The sequence below is a fragment of the Limanda limanda genome, chromosome 16, assembly GCF_963576545.1.
Source record: "Limanda limanda chromosome 16, fLimLim1.1, whole genome shotgun sequence".
NCBI classification, from domain to species: domain Eukaryota; kingdom Metazoa; phylum Chordata; class Actinopteri; order Pleuronectiformes; family Pleuronectidae; genus Limanda; species Limanda limanda.
In genome coordinates, this window is record NC_083651.1 from 1,733,512 (window position 1) to 1,751,011 (window position 17,500).

At 46.4% G+C, this 17,500-nt stretch overlaps 1 protein-coding gene across 1 annotated transcript in view; it reads right to left on the reverse strand.

The window, feature by feature from the left end:
• mao (monoamine oxidase) overlaps positions 1–17,500 on the reverse strand; it is a 23,014-nt gene that overhangs the window by 4,440 nt on the left and 1,074 nt on the right. Inside the window, exons 2-7 of the mRNA XM_061088283.1 lie at positions 8,445–8,539; positions 7,638–7,775; positions 1,239–1,343; positions 1,068–1,159; positions 840–981; positions 1–17 (exon numbers count right to left, since the gene is read on the reverse strand). The exon at positions 1–17 is cut by the window's left edge and continues 133 nt beyond it. Of these exons, the coding sequence (XP_060944266.1) occupies positions 1–17; positions 840–981; positions 1,068–1,159; positions 1,239–1,343; positions 7,638–7,775; positions 8,445–8,539 (589 nt within the window). The remainder of the gene's footprint in view (positions 18–839; positions 982–1,067; positions 1,160–1,238; positions 1,344–7,637; positions 7,776–8,444; positions 8,540–17,500) is intronic.

Consider the following 17,500-nt stretch of genomic DNA (forward strand, 5'->3'; position numbering starts at 1 on the left):
CCCACGAACTTCCTCTCCTGCAGGAGGACGGAGACATGGGGGGGGGGGGGGGGTTAGCATCAGGAGGATAAACCACAGACGGATCCGATCTCTGGTTTTCTGATCTACTCTCGAAGGCTAAATCTCTTCTATCCGGTCTGATCCTGACTCCTCAAGGAGAATAAAACTACATTTAGGAGAGAAGCCGATAACGTTCTGTAGATTCCTCCTGACTCCAGGGCTAGGGAACGTTCCTCTGTTCCTCTGAACGTTCCTCTGCTCCTCTGAACGTTCCTCTGTTCCTCTGAACGTTCCTCTGTTCCCCTGAACGTTCCTCTGTTCCCCTGAACGTTCCTCTGTTCCTCTGAACCTTCCTCTGTTCCTCTGAACGTTCTTCTGTTCCTCTGAACCTTCCTCTGTTCCTCTGAACCTTCCTCTGTTCCTCTGAACCTTCCTCTGTTCCCCTGAGCGTTCTTCTGTTCCTCTGAACGTTCCTCTGTTCCTCTGAACGTTCCTCTGTTCCTCTGAACGTTCCTCTGTACCTCTGAACCTTCTCTAACCCACAGGGAGAGTTTACTTTGGAAACACTCAGACTGACGACGGCTGAACGACAGAGCGAGCGAGAGAGGGAGAAGTTCTGAGAAGCTGTGGACGCAGAATGAAACAGACGGTGACCTTCTCCATATGGTGAGTGTCTCTGTGTGCTCAGTGCATTCCACTGTTGCATTGTGGGAGGAACTCTCCTGCCAGTCACTGGAAGTCAGGAGCTAAATCAACATGAACACGCCGAGTCTGAACTTGTCCTGTTGGATTAAAGAGGATTGTTTTCCTGTAGTTTCAGAGGAACGTGAAGAACCCACCTGTCCCCCGTTGGAGGTGGAGAAGATCCTCATGGTTCCTCCGCACTGCTTAATGTACCAGAGGAACCACAGCGCCGACACCTCGTGGGGCTCAGACGTCACGTTCACGTTCACGAACAACGTGGCGAAGCGACGAACGGTGCTGAGAGGAGAGAGAGGAGCTGAGAATCAGAGCTGGAATCTTCTAACATCATCTGCAGCAGGAGTTCATCTAAACGTTGGTGTTACCTGGTCCAGCAGATCTTCTCAAAGAGCTGCAGCATGGACATCTTGTCCCACTCCTCCGCGTGAGGAGCTCTCCATGGAGCCTCCCTGGGAATCTGAAACACAACATATTAAATATTAGAGAGAAGAACCAAGAAGTCCAAGAGAGGAAAAGGAAAAACTGGAGAACTTCACCTCTTGTCCCATCTCGTCCATCGTCCTGAAGAGGTTGTTGTAGTCCATCAGGACGATGGGGTTCCACATGGGAGGGTAGGAGCCTCTGAACGGGTACGACTTCCCCTGTTCAACACACAGCATCAGCATCATCATCATCATCATCATCATCATCATCATCATCATCATCTTCATCATCATCATCATCATCATCATCATCATCATCATCATCATCATCATCATCATCATCATCATCATCATCATCATCATCATCATCATTATCATCAGCTGACCTGGAACATAATTCCTTCAGATATAAGAAGTACTTTCCCCTCTTTCTTTAACATGGAGAACGTTTACTTTGTGTCTTTGCTCTTCAAACATAAACTCTTCATCCTTGAGCCTCTTGTATGAAATGTGTAAACTTTATATTCACGTGTTCCTCAGACTGTTTAAATGTTCATGTTTATAAAGTTGTTATTAGAAGCTGACGTCCGGTCACCGTGACGATGAACCGACTCGGTTGTGCAACACTTTCTGATTCAGGCTCATTAAACCTGATAAGAGCCGGACTCTGGATCTGTTGCTCAACCTCACGACTGATTAACGATGCAGAAGGTCGTTGGCTTCATCATCATTAATGTCAACAGATTACACAACAGACTTTGATCCAGAGCAGCTGAGTCCACCAGACTCTGGTTCCTCTACGGTCACACTCACTTTACATTCTGTTGTTTTAACTTCATCGAGAACAAAAGTGCAGAGAAACATCTGAGTGTTTCCCGTAAAGTAGATTGTCCAGAGAGTTGATTTATATCAGAGGCTCGTTGCCAAAGAACCTCTGAGTCGAAACTCTGACGCAGAACCAGAGCTCATAGAAGGTTTATGAACTGGTTCCATTCAGGTTTCTTGGAACCTTAGTTTTATCAAGAGAATCGATATTTTTCATCTAAAAACTCAAAGTAGAGACAATTTGTCAACACAGATATTAGGGAGTAAAGCAATCGGCCGAAATCAATATTCTTAAAATCAAATCCTAATGACAAAGAAATGTAAATGAGGTTTGATACTTTACAGTTTAACTCTGACACAGAAACAGAGCTCATAGAAGGTTAATGAACTGGTTCCATTCAGGTTTCTTGGAACCTTAGTTTTATCAAGAGAATCGATATTTTTCATCTAAAAACTAGAGACAATTTGTCTTTTTGGTTGTGAAGTCAACACAGATATTAGGGAGTAAAGCAATCGGCCGAAATCAATATTCTTAAAATCAAATCCTTATGATAAAGAAATGTAAATGAGGTTTGATACTTTACAGTTTAACCATAAACTTTACTTGAGTTAAACTCATGTTTTAGTATCAATATAAAAGCAGCTTATCTGTCTTGTTTATTCTGGAAAATAAAAGTGTTCAGCAGATTAAAAACTCAGATACTGACATGTCTCCTATAAACTGATGATATATTATGCCTCATGGTTAAACATCTCTATGAAACGATGAGTCAGCATTAGAGCTTCTCTTGGATTCTCACGTCCACGTGTTCTTCACCTGAGATGACCTCTCAGGTTTCAGGACGTTCTCGATCCAGAACGATTTCTCTTTACTGTCGATCACTTTATATACCGACGACACCTGTTTGTTCAAGCATCTCTGCAGGAGGACGTGTCTCACATTCAGATCCTCTCTTTTAAAGCCCATTAAACAGTGTGTGTGTGTGTGTGAGTCTATGCGTGTCTGTCTGTGTGTGTGTCTGTGTGTGTGTCTGTCTGTGTCTGTCTGTGTGTGTGTCTGTGTCTGTGTGTGTGTGTCTGTCTGTGTCTGTGTGTGTGTGTGTCTGCAGGCCCAGAGCCACAGACTCCCTGGAATCACTCTCATTCTGTGGTTTTTGGCTCAGTCTCCAGCTGTGACTCTGTATAATACACGTCCTTCAATCCAATCAGATAAAAACAGCTGACGAGCTGGGGACAGACATCACAGACGTCCTCTAAAGTCCAGACTGAGGACACTGAATGGAGACACAGCTTCTGTCTCTGGTCCAGAACGTCTCACACATTGTTATTTATTAGAGATTCTTCTCTGACCAACGTAACACAAATGAACTAGATGAATTTCTTATATTTTGTCAACATATGTCAGACAAAGGTTTTACAAGATGTGTTGTATTGTGTATCAGTTTTCATCGTTTCATAAATCATTAAAAACATCTAATTTCAATAAAAGGTTCTATTAATAAGGTTGTGAATGTAAGTGAAACTGAACTGAAGCTTTCCGAGAGAATAGGAGAAAATCTGATTTTGAGAAAACAAAAGAAAAGATCTGATCGATTGAGGCTGATCAATAAAAACTCAAGTATTAAAATAAAAGATGTTTGTTCCTGGTTCGATGAGTCGATCAGGAATCAACCACTTCTGTGTTTGTAAGGACGAGAACAAGAAACAAGTCTAGTTACAACCAGGTCTGTTGTAACATCCATCACCATGACGACACCGTCCCTCGACCAATCAGACGCCTGCTGCTCTGCGGCGTCTTGTTATCTGACAAATGTCACCGCGGCCCGACAGGACTTTACTTCTAATGAATCGTACAGTTTGCTTCTTATTGAACTGAAACTCGTGTCTGTCTCCAGGGAGACGCCGGCCGAGGGAAGACGGGAGGAGGACGGGGGAGGTGTGTGTGTGTGTGTGTGTTGGGGGGGGGGTTAGCAGCAGCATCTTCGTCCACTTCAGCGACTCAGCTTCACTGGATGAACACACGAGCCTCTGAGCTGAAGAAGCTGCTCGTCATCAAATCTGTGAGAAACTGAAACTCGTGTTTTAAATCATGATTCTAAAGACTGAAGAGAACTGAAGCTTCACGTGAGGATTCTGTCATTAATCTAGTTCCTGCTTCATCTGATCCACTGAGTCTGAGTCTGGATGGAAACACAAGAGAGACTTAAAGCAACACCCTGTGAGTAACAGCGCCCCCTGCAGCCACATGCTGATTAATCCTGCTGCGCTCCGAGCCGCAGACCCGGATTCAAGATGGCCGCCCCCCAAAGTGAAGCCAAGACGTCTGGGTCAGGTGGTTTCTTCTTGATGTTCACCTCCGTCTCATTTCAGGCGACTTGTGATTAACGAGACGTTGAGTCGATGTTACGTCTTTTATTTAAACGTCTGAACGTCCGTGGCGTGGACGTGCGGACGCCAGGTACACGCCGTTACCACCTGCTGACTCCGCCTCCGTGTCTGATCACCAGCTCCAGTGTTTAATCAAAGTCTGTGTCCAGGTCTCTGATAGCGACGCCTCATTAATAAACCTGGAGCTGCAGATGAGTGATAAGGGAAACCAGCACCGGCCCTTTGGATTACAACCTGCACCAGAAAAGCTGATTAGCTCCGCGGCTCGGTGGGAAGCTAACCCTAATCACACAATGGCTCAGGACACACGCTGCTTCCCTGTGTCTCCGGCTCCTCCTCCAGCACCGGCGCTCACATCAGGTTCCACGCCTCCCCCCCCCCCCGAGACGTCTCTGCAGAGATTAGAGAAGTTTCACACGCTGCGTTTTCCTCCGAGAGACGGAGAGAACGTGACGTGAAGCTGGAGAACGAGTGGAGCTGCAGGTTCTGTGGTTTTATCAACGTTAGAAAACTATTAATGTATTATCATTATTATCATATTATTATCAGTGATACTGTGGTCAAGGTCGGGTGGAGGTGAACAGTTGCTGGTGGGACAAACCCCATGGTTGGACTAATAAAGGATTATTTTATCTTATCTTATCTCAACTTATATTAAATCATCCAGTCAGTGCTTGTGTCTGCATGTGGTTCAGATCAATGTCACTCTGGGCTCGTCCACATATCAGACAATTAGACAGTTAATCAATAACCGGAGATTAATCTATAATAAAAACAGCTGTCGACTCAGTATGTTGAAGTCTGTCCTTCCTTGTGTCTTATGGTGTTTTAGTTCTGGACGATTTCCTCTTGCACTTGTCCTCAGTTGGTGAACAGCTGAATGTTTACAGCAGCAGGACACATGTGACGCTTTTACACACATGCAAATATTCTGATATTAACCAGATTAAGACGATATTTTCTGTCCATGTAGGTTTTTATTTACCGAGGGCTTATTATTTATTATCTTATTATATTTTTTTGATTCTGGGCCTAATTTAAAGGGATGTGGATATCACCAGACTTTGGTGTGAGAGAGATTCAAGATTTTCACAGTATTTCTTGCAGAGTCAGGATCAGCAGCAGTGAACACAGGCCTCACCTCACCCCCCCCCCCCCCACCAACTGCATGTGTGCACACAAACGCATGAGTGCACACACAGACACACACACACACACACACACAGACACACACACACACACACACACACACAGATATGCCGGCTGACACTGATAGGACTGAGCAGCTTTCGATGAGGCACGCTGCCATGGAAACCAGCCAGGAAACTACGAGTGGCACGCATGCTTCTGTGTGTGTGTCTGTCTGTGTGTGTGTGTGTCTGTGTGTGTGTGTGTGTGTGTGTGTGTGTGTCTGTGTGTGTGTGTGTGTGTGGAGGTCTTTGAGTGGATCTTGCACAGATAGTAGCTAAGGAGACGCACTCACACAGGAGCTCCCTCACTCCAGCTGGATGAGATTCCGGCGCCTGAACAACCGCAGCTCCGTCCAATTAAAAGTCTCAGAACCAAAGACTCATTGTGTCTGTCGGCGCCGCTCGTCACGGTGGAGACGGTTCACAGCTGAGCAGGAGCAGGAGCAGGTCAGCGTTACATCAGAGCTGAATCACAGTTCAACGTGGATTCTTATTAACAAGAAGAGCAGTGAGCCTGCGACGGGGTCACGGGGTCACGGGGTCACACATGGACATGTATGACGAGGATCTAGTCCCAAAACTTGGACACGTAAAAACTACGCCACTAGAACGGGAGCATCAGCCACTGGCCACGCCTCCAAAGATGTAAAATTCAACCTGAAGCGTGTGAGAGTCGGCAAAGTTGAGACCAGATAAACGACTTAGACATGGAGGTCCAATCTAACAGAAGAGCACAAGAAACCGTTCTAGTTACAACCAGGACGTGTCGTGGTCGGATGAATCACTTCTTCCCCTCCATGGACCCTCTGGTGCAGGTGCATCATGGGTAAAGGGCGGCAGCAGGATGCATGAAGAAGCCGGAGGCGGCGTGAAGCTCTGGGCAGCGTGAAGCTGACACATACCACAGAGGGAAATATTATTGCAGCCTGCTTGGCAACAGAAGACAGCTCTGCTCTCTGTCAGCAGGAAACTGAACGAGCTGAAAACACAATCTGAGACGTCAAGATGTGGATTTCTATCTGATTCAAGCATCTGAGGGAAGTCGAGTCCGAGTCGTGGAGGCTCCATTATGAAACTGATGGGACTAAAAGGATCTGATATGAACGTCCTGGTGCCTGATTCCACAGGAAACCCTCAGAGGTCGAGTAGAGTCCGAGCTCCGATGGGTCAGAGACGTGTTAGGAACCACGTACTGTAGGTTTCAGTGTGTTGGTCTGAGGAACCTTCACACCTGATGTTTAGGTTCTAAACCGACTGAAGCTCTGAACCACACAAGGTGAATTTAAATCTGTTGAAACCTTGATTGTTGTATAAGTCTTTAAATGAACTCTGTGATGCAGAGTCCTGGTTGTAGGAAGTAGTTCCACTTCCTCCTCCTCATGAACAGGAAGTGTGAGAACTCCACCTCACAAACAGCTTTCTATGAAATTCAGTGAAAGCGTCTGAACGTGTGAGTCTGTGAGCACAACCCCCCCGGCCTCAGGCTCAGAGTCCGTCTCTGCAGGAGAGATTTATTGACTTGAACAAAGCCTAGAAAGAGATAAGAAGATAAGAGCTCTGCCTCACACACACACACACACACAGACACACACACACACACTCACAGACACACACTGGGCAGTGGTTTACTGTCGGGGGTTCATGGGAGCAAATCAAATCAGGTAAGAACACGAGTGTGTTAACGACACACTAACGAGATATGGAGCAAAGAACAAGCAGAACAAAGAAGCATGGCCTCAGCGTCTCCTGGTTTCTTCCTCTTTGTTTGCTCTCTCTCTCTCCATTCAGCCACTCAGGGAAGAGAGAAAGTGCATTACCGAAGCCCCCCCGGCGGAGATTAGCATCTGCAGGGTCTGATGCTGCTCAGCAGACAATAGGAACCACAGGCCGACTCCAAGCTACCTCCGAGTCAGAGGAGCTGCTGGGTGAGTTCCTGTCTCGGCCGGGGGGGGAGACTCGTGTCACATCTGGTTCACAAGTCATTTTAAATTCTGCTGCATTAAACTGACAGCTTCTATATTTGGCCACACCCCCCAAATTCCTCGGATGAACGGAGGAGGCTGAATATTAGAAACACCAGATCCTTCACCACAGACGCTGGGACACTCACTCTGACATAATGCACCAGTCTCTCCTGCTCGTTGACTTTGTACGTCTGGACGTTGTATTCTTTGGCCAATCGGAGGATGCGGTTCTGAGTCGGTCCAATGTAAGCCCCGCCCAGATCCACCCACTTTGTCTCCTTATTCTGAAAAACACACAAAGCAACAAACACCAAGAAGATGACATCACATTACACCACTTTAGTTTACCTAGCGTCGGCTACAGACGTGAATGAACTGTATTTTGTTTACTTTTGTTGTTAAATGGGGCTCACTGATAGGCTGAGGGAGTGGGTGGAGTTTAAGACACAGCCCTTAGCTCATTGAAGTCCTGTTAATTAAAGTGCAACTTTCTTTGTCTAATTTTAAAACTACGCATCACAAAGAACAGATTCTCCTCATGGAGAACCACAGGGATCTGTCCTGGGTCCACTACAGTTCTTTACAAGTGAGTTGACTACAGCGGCTGATCAACCATAAACAATATTAAATCTCATCTCTATGCAGATCACACATAACTCTATGTGTAAAATGTGAAATTATGTAAAATAACAATCAGAAGTCGTCTTTATTAGGTCACAACGACAGGAAATGAGCCGACAGTTGACTTCACTGTCTCATTAGATCACAGACACGACTTCAGAATCAACACCTGGATTATTTCTGGAGGTAAAGTTTGTTTTTAAAGTCTCCAGGAAGTGGTCGTGGAGGATTCTGGACTCACAGGGAACTTGTGTGTTTTACTTGAGCTTCAGACACAGAGTTCCTACTGAAGCTGTTATTTATAGGAGTGTGTTTGCGATGTGGACTCGTACCTGCACAGTGAAGGTTCGACCACCGACTCGGTTCCGGGCCTCCAGCACCACAGGGTTCAGGCCCTGAGACTTCAGCAGCTTGGCAGCACTCAGTCCTGCAGACAGAGGACAGAGAGACAGAGAGACATGTGAGTGAAGAGGTTCCTCCTGATTCCTCTGTGAGGGTTGAAGACACCAGCAGCTGTCTCAGGTTCCGACAGCTTCCTGCTGCACCTTCAGGACAAAGAAGCTCTTCATCCTGTGGGAGCTCGTCCAGATTAAGAAGCTTTCAGAGAAGTATGAAGGGATTATTCAGAGAATAAAAAATCCAGTTTTCTCCTTCTCATCTGATGCTTGATTTGTTTGAATTATTTTCTTATCGGATCATTTTGTGCACAGGCGTCTCCTGAGCAGGATTAACCACCTCACATTTTGCCTTTTGCATTTTTTTGCAAAGGCCGAGAAACTCTTCAAATCACAAGCAGCGGGTCAGCTGATCACGTGAGGGCAGAGCATCGAGCAGCCACTCAGGGAGTCCTGGACAAACCACACACGTCCACAGGGATTCAGGGAGAACTGAACTCACTTCCTAACATCTCAACACGTCTGAGAAGGATTTACTGCAAAGAACAAAGAAGCTGGATTCAGAGACTTGATCCGATTCGGCCACAAGAGCTGAGCTGAGGTCTGAAGTGAAGCCGGTGTTAAGACTCAAACACCAACAGACTCGATGGAACAACACAAATTAAATGATTTACTACTTTAAACACCTTTGTTAATGATATCTTAGGGTTAAGGTCACTTTATGGGTCATTTTTCTAGTTTCTTGGAAAGTCTCAAATAATGGAGAAAGTAAGTGTTTAATACCTGCTCAGCTTTTTCTGTTAAAAACTGCTTGTCGATGTTGTTGATAGATTTTTTTGGTGCTAAAAACTCAGTGTTCATCTTAAATATGAAGAATAAAAGTAAATTTCAATAACACAGACTACACAAAAGAAAATCAATCACCAGTTGAGGTTAGGAAGTCGAGAAACTGGACTGAAGGGATTTAATCAACGGAAACAAAACTCAACTCTTTAGCTTCTTATCGCTGCCGACACATGACGTTATTCTATTAAACTGTCAGGACGTTTGTTGATTGTTCACATTTCACTTTAGATTATAATCCACACAAACTTCTACATATGAGCCAGATATTCTGCAGATATCATTTAAGCTGGAGAGTTTCATGCTGAGTCTCAAACTGTAGAACTGTCTCTCACAGTCTGACTGTGGGAAAACCAACAGCTCCTTCCTCTTTCCAGCTGAGTTCATGTGTTCATGATCAGTTGAAGTCAGGACTCTGCTCTGAGGGGTGGGGGGGGGGGGGTGGGGGGTGTTATCATGTTTAAACAGGAAATCACTTTCCCCTCGGTTGGAATCACACTGTTTAAATATCTCCTCCATCAAACAGACTCCGACTCAAACTACATGACCTTGTGCTCACGTCCCGACGACCACAGACTGGTGACAGACGGCAGGAGGCCGCCGCCCACAGCCTCAGCAGGAGGCCGCCGCCCACAGCCTCAGCAGGAGGCCGCCGCCCACAGCCTCAGCAGGCGCCCACATCAGTCCAGATGTTTTTCTGGCCTTCGCCCTGAATTCCCTCCTTCGCTCCCCATCTCCACCGCCGGTCTCCCTCCATCCAAATCCTGCTGAGCTCCGTGAAGGCCGACAGGGTTTATATCAGCTGAAGCATATCCCCCCCCCCCCCCCCCCACCCGCCCCCCCCGCCGGCCAGGCTCCACAGAGAGCACTGAAGAGGCTCACAAATCTTCCTCCTGTTAAATTGATGCTATTACCTGCACTCAGATCCAAAGGTCAGCGTCCGTCTCGGGGAAACAAAGAGCGTCTGTTCCTCCTGTTTGTGCCGTGAGCAATCAGAGCAGAGCAGCCTCCTGATTGGACGCTGCTTTGATCTGGAACCTTGTTTGGATTAATTGCGATGTTGTTCCCTCGTGATGAAAGGATCCGATCGATACGAGGGTCAGAACAAAGTCTCCATCGCTGCAGACTCAGGTTCTGCTGTTTGTCTCCCTCCACTCAGACAGGAGGACACAAAAAATCATCTCAATAAGAACCAACTGAACTGAAGTGAAGCAGTGGGGGGGCAGACACACCAGAAAGAGAAGGGAAAGTGTGAGATAAAGTTCATAGACTCTCTATATCTATATCTATATATAACTTCTCTGCCTTCACTTCCTCTTTGTACGTCTTCTGAAAGATATGGATTCGGACCAAGTGGACGAAAGGGAGCAGTACCACTGGAGTCCATAGGGGGCAGTGCAGCCAATAGTTCTATTCTCCCACACGCTCCTACGGACAGGAAGTTAACTGCGACATGTGACCATAGATATCATATATAAAGACTAGATGTCTTGTGCGACGGAGCCGGCTGTCCGCACATGGTGGCCATCTTGCTACGGGCCATCTCGCTCAACCATAACATTGTGTTGGTAGTGGTTCATACTTTTTAAATAACCATAACTTGCTCAATTTCCAACCGATTTTTAAACGATTTGGTTTGGTATAAACGTCAGAGATGTAGTTATGACACTGCATAAATTATTCATTTTTTTTTAGAAAATAACATAATTATTCATAAGTATGCAGTGTCATATCTACATCTCTGTCGTTTATAACAAACCAAACCGTTTAAAAATCGGTTGAGCAAGTTATGGTTATTTACCACTACAACACAATGTTATGGGTGAGCGAGCTGCCCCCTAGCAAGATGGCCGCCATGTGCGGACGTTCGTCTCCGTTGGCCGAGACATCTAGTCTTTATATATGATATCTATGCATGTGACTGTGTCTTAAAAAACAACCAGGAGGAGACACAGGTACCACAGATAAGGGGGCGGGACAGGAAACACCAGAACAGGAAGTGGAGATCTGTAACGAGCAATTATCTGAGCTGTGACCCCTGAAGGTCGCCCCCCCCCCGGCCATGAGAAACATCTCTGTAGAGACTCTAAAGAGCAGGAAGGTCGGTCGCTCTTTAGCAGAAACCACAAAGAATCAAAGACGTAATCATTTCTCCTCCTCGACGACGCTCACCTACAGACACGCTTGATATTTATCAAACGGACGCAGCGGCCTTGAAGCGCAGACTTCCTGTCATCTGAGGCGCCGCCCGGGCGCATTCATCACCCCCCCCCCCCCTTTGTGCATATGCATTTAAGGAGGGATCAGACAGGAGGAGGGAGGAGAAATGGAAAACGAGGTCGATTGTACTCGACGTCACGAGACAGATTCTCAACCTGCAGAGAAAAGCAGCTGAGAAGAGTCGAACTGATGTGAGAAGATGTGAGAAGAGAAGAGGAGCAGAAAGGAAAGAGAGAGAGTGAAACACAGAGGAAAAGGTTTCTGTCAGAGATGAATCCTCCAGAAACATGAAGTTCACTGAGCTGAGTAATAATTCAACTTCTTTACATTTCATCTTTCTTCTATTTCCATGTCTTTCATCCTTTTTTACCCTTGTTACGATTCGTCATGGACCAATAAAACATTCCACTTGGGTCCAACAACTTCACAGATTTCCCTGAGAGTAATTAATTAATAATAAATGTATTATTTAATTTATTGTCATGGGATAAATCCCTTGAGATGTATCATCTGGTTGTGAGTTGACCCAGCAGTCCTTTAAATCTGCAGAGTCAGTTAAATACACTGAGGAGAAGAAGAGGAGCTTTAGAGGAACTCTGGCTCTAGTGAGTGAAATCACTGTATTTATTTTATAAGATTTCCTATAAAAAACATGAACACCTGATGAATCTCAGATGTTTTCTCTGGTGATTCTTTCTGGATCTGTGAAGAACCCGTCTGGCTCGTTCTCTGCAGTAACACGACGCTGCTTCAGATACAAGATGAAGCTGCTGCAGTATTTAAAAGAAGGAAATGTTTGGACAGAAAGAAGAAGATGAATGTGACTGGATGTTTATCGACTGCGATCCTGGACGTACGGTTTGTTATTTTACACTGTTAGTACAGTTTGACTTGAAGGTGCTGGAGGCTTTTAGTGCAGAATCAATTCTCAGTGAACACAAACACACACACACAGACACACACACACACACACACAGACACAAACACACACACACACAGACACACAACCTTGCTCTGAACTGTCACACACCGGCCAAGAATGGAACAGGATTCCACTTAATTTGTAAAAACAAAAGAAATTCTTCTTTCACAGAATGATTATTAAATAGTTTAAAACACACACACACACACACACACCAACACAAACACACACACACGCACACACACACACACACACACAGTTCTTTTCATCCTCTGTGCAGGAACAAGCAGTAGGGACAGACACAGTTTCCTTGACAACAGTAATTGTTAAGGTGCAGCCACTTGGCAGGAACAATTGTGTACTCTGTGTGTCTGTGTCTGTGTCACTCTGTGTGTGTTTGTGTGTGTGTGTCTCCCCCAGAGACACTGACACACACAGTCTATTTCCAGTGTCACACTGATACGTCTAAATACATCCTGTTCTCTGTAAGGACCTGGACAGAAACTTACTTATAGACCAGATCACTTTTAGATTCTTGAGGCTTCATCTCAAGTCTCAACTGAACCAGAAGCTGCAGTGAGAGAAGGAGGAGGTTCCTCAGAGAAGAAGAAGAAGAGGAGGAGTTCTGGGTCTGGATCTAACGGAACCTGGTTCTGCTCCTTTGCACTGAAAACACTTGTTTGGAGAGTTTGAACTTTTGGACCAATCACAGGAAGTAGAGACAGAATTAGAACAATTAGAACAGTAGAAGTAGAAGAAGAAGAAGAAGTAGAGGAAGCACGAAATAGACTCCGCCCACGTAGGTGATGACGACAGGACGTACGTTTGTCAAACAAAATTCTTTAGTCCCTAAATTACAATATGAAACCAGAACTAACAGATCAGAGGAAACTATGGAACAAACACAAAGCTTCAGACTCAGAGAGGAAACGACCTGAATCCTAAATACGAGACTGAATCAACAGAAGTTTCTCTTCATCTAATATTCTGCCGAGTCGTCGTCTCCCCACTTTCACATCTGAGAGCTGAACACGTAAATAAAACATGATTTCAGTTTTTCACTTTATTCTTTAATAAATCAGATGAAAGCTGCTGTGTCTCTAAAGATGCTGGGATGTTAAACCCTGTCAGCGTGGGAGGAAACTGAAGATTCAACAGCAGCTGATTGACACTTTGAAGTGAGACACTCGAGTCGGGGCCTAAAGGCTCTGTATTGATCCAGAGCCCCCCCCCCTCACACACACACACTTACACACAACACACCCTCTTGTGTTCTCAGCTCGGAGACACTGATTGGCTGTTTACATGCAGCAAACTGAGAAGGAATCGTTCTGAAGTATCGACACAGGACAAGAGAACACAACATCACACACACGTTCACAACAGGGACTGGAACCAGGAGAGTCAACAGAAGCAGCTAGATGTTGTGTTTCTCTGCAAACACGACGACACAATCTGTCGCACAAACACTGAGCAGGAAATGTCTTCTGATATCACAGCTCCAGATGTGTCAGTTCCCAGATGTTCAAACATCCATCAGACTCACGAGCGTTTCTCACAATCAGTGTCGCTGAGATTACAGCTGCGTGTTTCTCACGACTTCACCTACAAAACAAACATGATTACAAACGTCGGACTAATAACGAGACGGCTCGGTGTTTACTCAGCTGGACGGACTGAGGACGTAGTCATGGAGACGAGAAGACGAGGAGACAAGGAGACGAGGAGACCAGAAGACGAGGAGACTAGAAGACCAGAAGACCAGAAGACCAGAAAACGAGACGACAAGAAGACCAGAAGAGCAGAAGACAAGAAGAGCAGAAGACCAGAAGACCAGAAGACCAGAAGACCAGAAGACCAGAAGACCAGAAGACCAGAAAATGAGAAGACAAGAAGAGCAGAAGACAAGAAGACGGGAAGATGAGGAGACGAGAAGACGAGAAAACGAGACGACGAGAAGACATTAAAACTAGAAGACATGAAGCAGGAAGACGAGGAGACGAGAAGACGAGGAGACCAGAAGACCAGAAGACCAGAAGACCAGAAGACCAGAAGACCAGAAGAAGAGAAGACGAGAAGAAAAGACGAGAAGACCGGAAGACCGGAAGACAATAAGACTGGAAGACCGGATGACGAGAAGACGAGAAGACGAGGAGAGCAAAGACCAGAAGACCTGAAGACGAGAATACGGGAAGACGAGGAGACGAGAAGACGAGAAGACGAGAAGACGAGAAGACGAGAAGACGAGAAGACGAGAAGACGAGAAGACGAGAAGAAAATAAGACTAGAAGAGAAGACCAGAAGACCAGAAGACCTTAAGATGAGAAGACGAGAAGATGAGATGACGAGAAGACGAGAAGACGAGAAGACGAGAAGACGGGAAGACGAGAGGACCGGAAGACCAGAAGACCAGAAGACCAGAAGACCAGAAGACGAGGGCTCCTGCTGCTTCAGGGACATTCAGACACTACGAGGACACAGTGTCCTCCAGACTCAACAGGTGCAAGTCATTGAATCGGACCCGAGCGCAGCATCATTATGTCACATGACTAAAACCTGCTGCAGCTTCTTCCACCAACGAAGAAGAAACAGCAGAAAAACACTGTGAGAATTCAGGAGACGAACGAATCTGGAGCAGAAGTGTTTCCACAGCTTTGAGGTTCTGGAACACGCTGCAACAGGGATTCTTATTTAACTTAAAGGTATCTTTATCTCCGTGTTTGGTCTCCACCACCTCCTGAGGGAAATCACTTTATCTGCTTAATGCTCCAACGTGTCCAGAGGATAAAACAGAATTCATGGAAAACGTGGTAAACTTCTTCACAGTGAGTTCAACTGTTTTTATCTATTTAATTAATGTGATATGTTACCATGGTGATTTATTTGGTGCTTTAATAGCATGAGCTGATTTGTTCACTTATGGTTGTGTTGTTCTTACGTACACACACTGTGTTTGTGATGCTTGTGTTGTTTTCATGACGCAGTGGAAGTGAAAACAGAAGAAGAAGAACTCGTTGTAAAGCTCATAGAACCGAGAGGAGGAGGAGTCTGAGGTTGAGTGACAGCTCACGACTCATCTGACCAATCAGCACAGTTTCCCTTCATCAACCTTTGAGCCACTTTCTTATTGTGAGAAACAAAGATCCTGTTTTCAGCTTCTAGGAGCCGAGCTTTCACTTCCCTGCTGAGCAGGAGTCTGGACCTGTCAGCGTCTGTCGGGTCCTGGAGCCAGGTCCAGTTCTCTAGACCTGCAGTTCACTGAGGAGGTGCTTCAGAGAACTGGAGCCAGGTCCAGTTCCTTGGTTCTCCTCCTGCAGTTCACTGAGGAGCTGCTTGTTATTCAGCTCAGGAACTTCTCTCACTTCGTTTCACCTCAACTTCCCTCCTCACAGATCCTTGTTTCCTCCTCACAGATCCTTGTTTCCTCCTCACAGATCCTTGTTTCCTCCTCACAGATCCTTGTTTCCTCCTCACAGATCCTCGTTTCCTCTGCTCTCAGACGCTCTGACCTTCCTCTCCTCTTCCTCCCTCACCCTCCTTCCTCTCCTTCCTCTCCTTCCTCTCCTTCCTCTCGGCTGCTGGTTTGATAACAAGCTGTCACAAGCGTTCAGCGTTTCTCAGAAAGTGCCGGCCCCCCCGCCACTCGAGGGTCTCACTGCTCCTGCTGGTGGGCGGGGGGGCTGGCAGGCTGGAAGACCACCATAGCATTTAGCAGGCAGAGGGAGAGAGAAGAGAGACGGGTGCTCCTTTCTCCTCCTTATCCTCCCTCTCCTCCTCTTTTCCCTCCCTCCCTCTCCTCCTTTCCTCCCTCTCCTCTCTCTTCCCTCTCATCCCTCTCCTCCTCTCCTCCTCTCTCCCTCTCCTCCCTTCTCCTCCCTCTCCTTCTCCCTCCCTATCCTCCCTCTCTCTCTCCTATCCTCCCTCTCCTCCCTCTCTCTCCTCTCTCTCCTCTCTCTCCCTCTCCTCCCTCCCTCTCCTCCTTATCCTCCCTCTCCCCACTCTCTCTCCTCCCTCTCCTCTCTCTCCTCCCTCCCCTCTCTCTCCTCCTTATCCTCCCTCTCCCCACTCTCTCTCCTCCCTCTCCTCTCTCTCCTCCCTCTCTCCCTCTCCTCCCTCTCCTCCTCACCTCCTCTCCTCCCGTCTGACAGTGATGGTTATGTGTGGCGCTCGGTGGAGCCGGTAAAGGTCACATGATAAACAAATGGTGTAATTACAACGAGCTAATGTGACACAGGGCGGCGCTATTACATTAACTTCCTCCTCCAGCATTTGTTTTGGGATGTGAACTGACACTGAGGAAGAGGAGGAAGAGGAGGAGGAGGAGGAAGAGGAGGAAGAGGAGGAAGAGGAGGAGGACGAGGAGGAGGAGGAGGAGGAAGAGGAGGAAGAGGAAGAAGAGGAGGAAGAGGAAGAGCAGGAAGAGGAGGAAGAGGAGGAAGAGGAGGAAGAGGAAGAAGAGGAGGAAGAGGAAGAGCAGGAAGAGGAGGAAGAGCAGGAAGAGGAGGAAGAGGAGGACGAGGACGACGAGGAGGAACAACCAGCTGACGGACGTTTGAATCCTGCTGCACTCTGCACTTTAGACTCTGCTCGTGTGCAGGAGTGTCACAGCCGGTTAGAGGGTGTGTAGACGCTGACACACACACACACACACACACACAGACACACACACACACACACACACTGACACTCACACACACACACTAACACACAGTAGAATCTGTCTTATCGTTGTGTTGCAGCTCAAATCAAATCACAGGATCTGTGGAGTTCTGCAGCACTGACATGTTCAATGACTGTCTGAGAACAGACCGCCAAAATAAAACACAGACCACCAAAATAAAACACAGACTACCAAAATAAAACAGGTTTCTGCATGGGTGTCGTAGTATATCTACAACCGACCGACTTCCTCCATGTCACAGGATGTTGTTCCTGACATAACGTCGACAGAAGATTCATCATCATCATTATTATTTTTATCCTTATTAATATTGAGGGGAAATGCAGC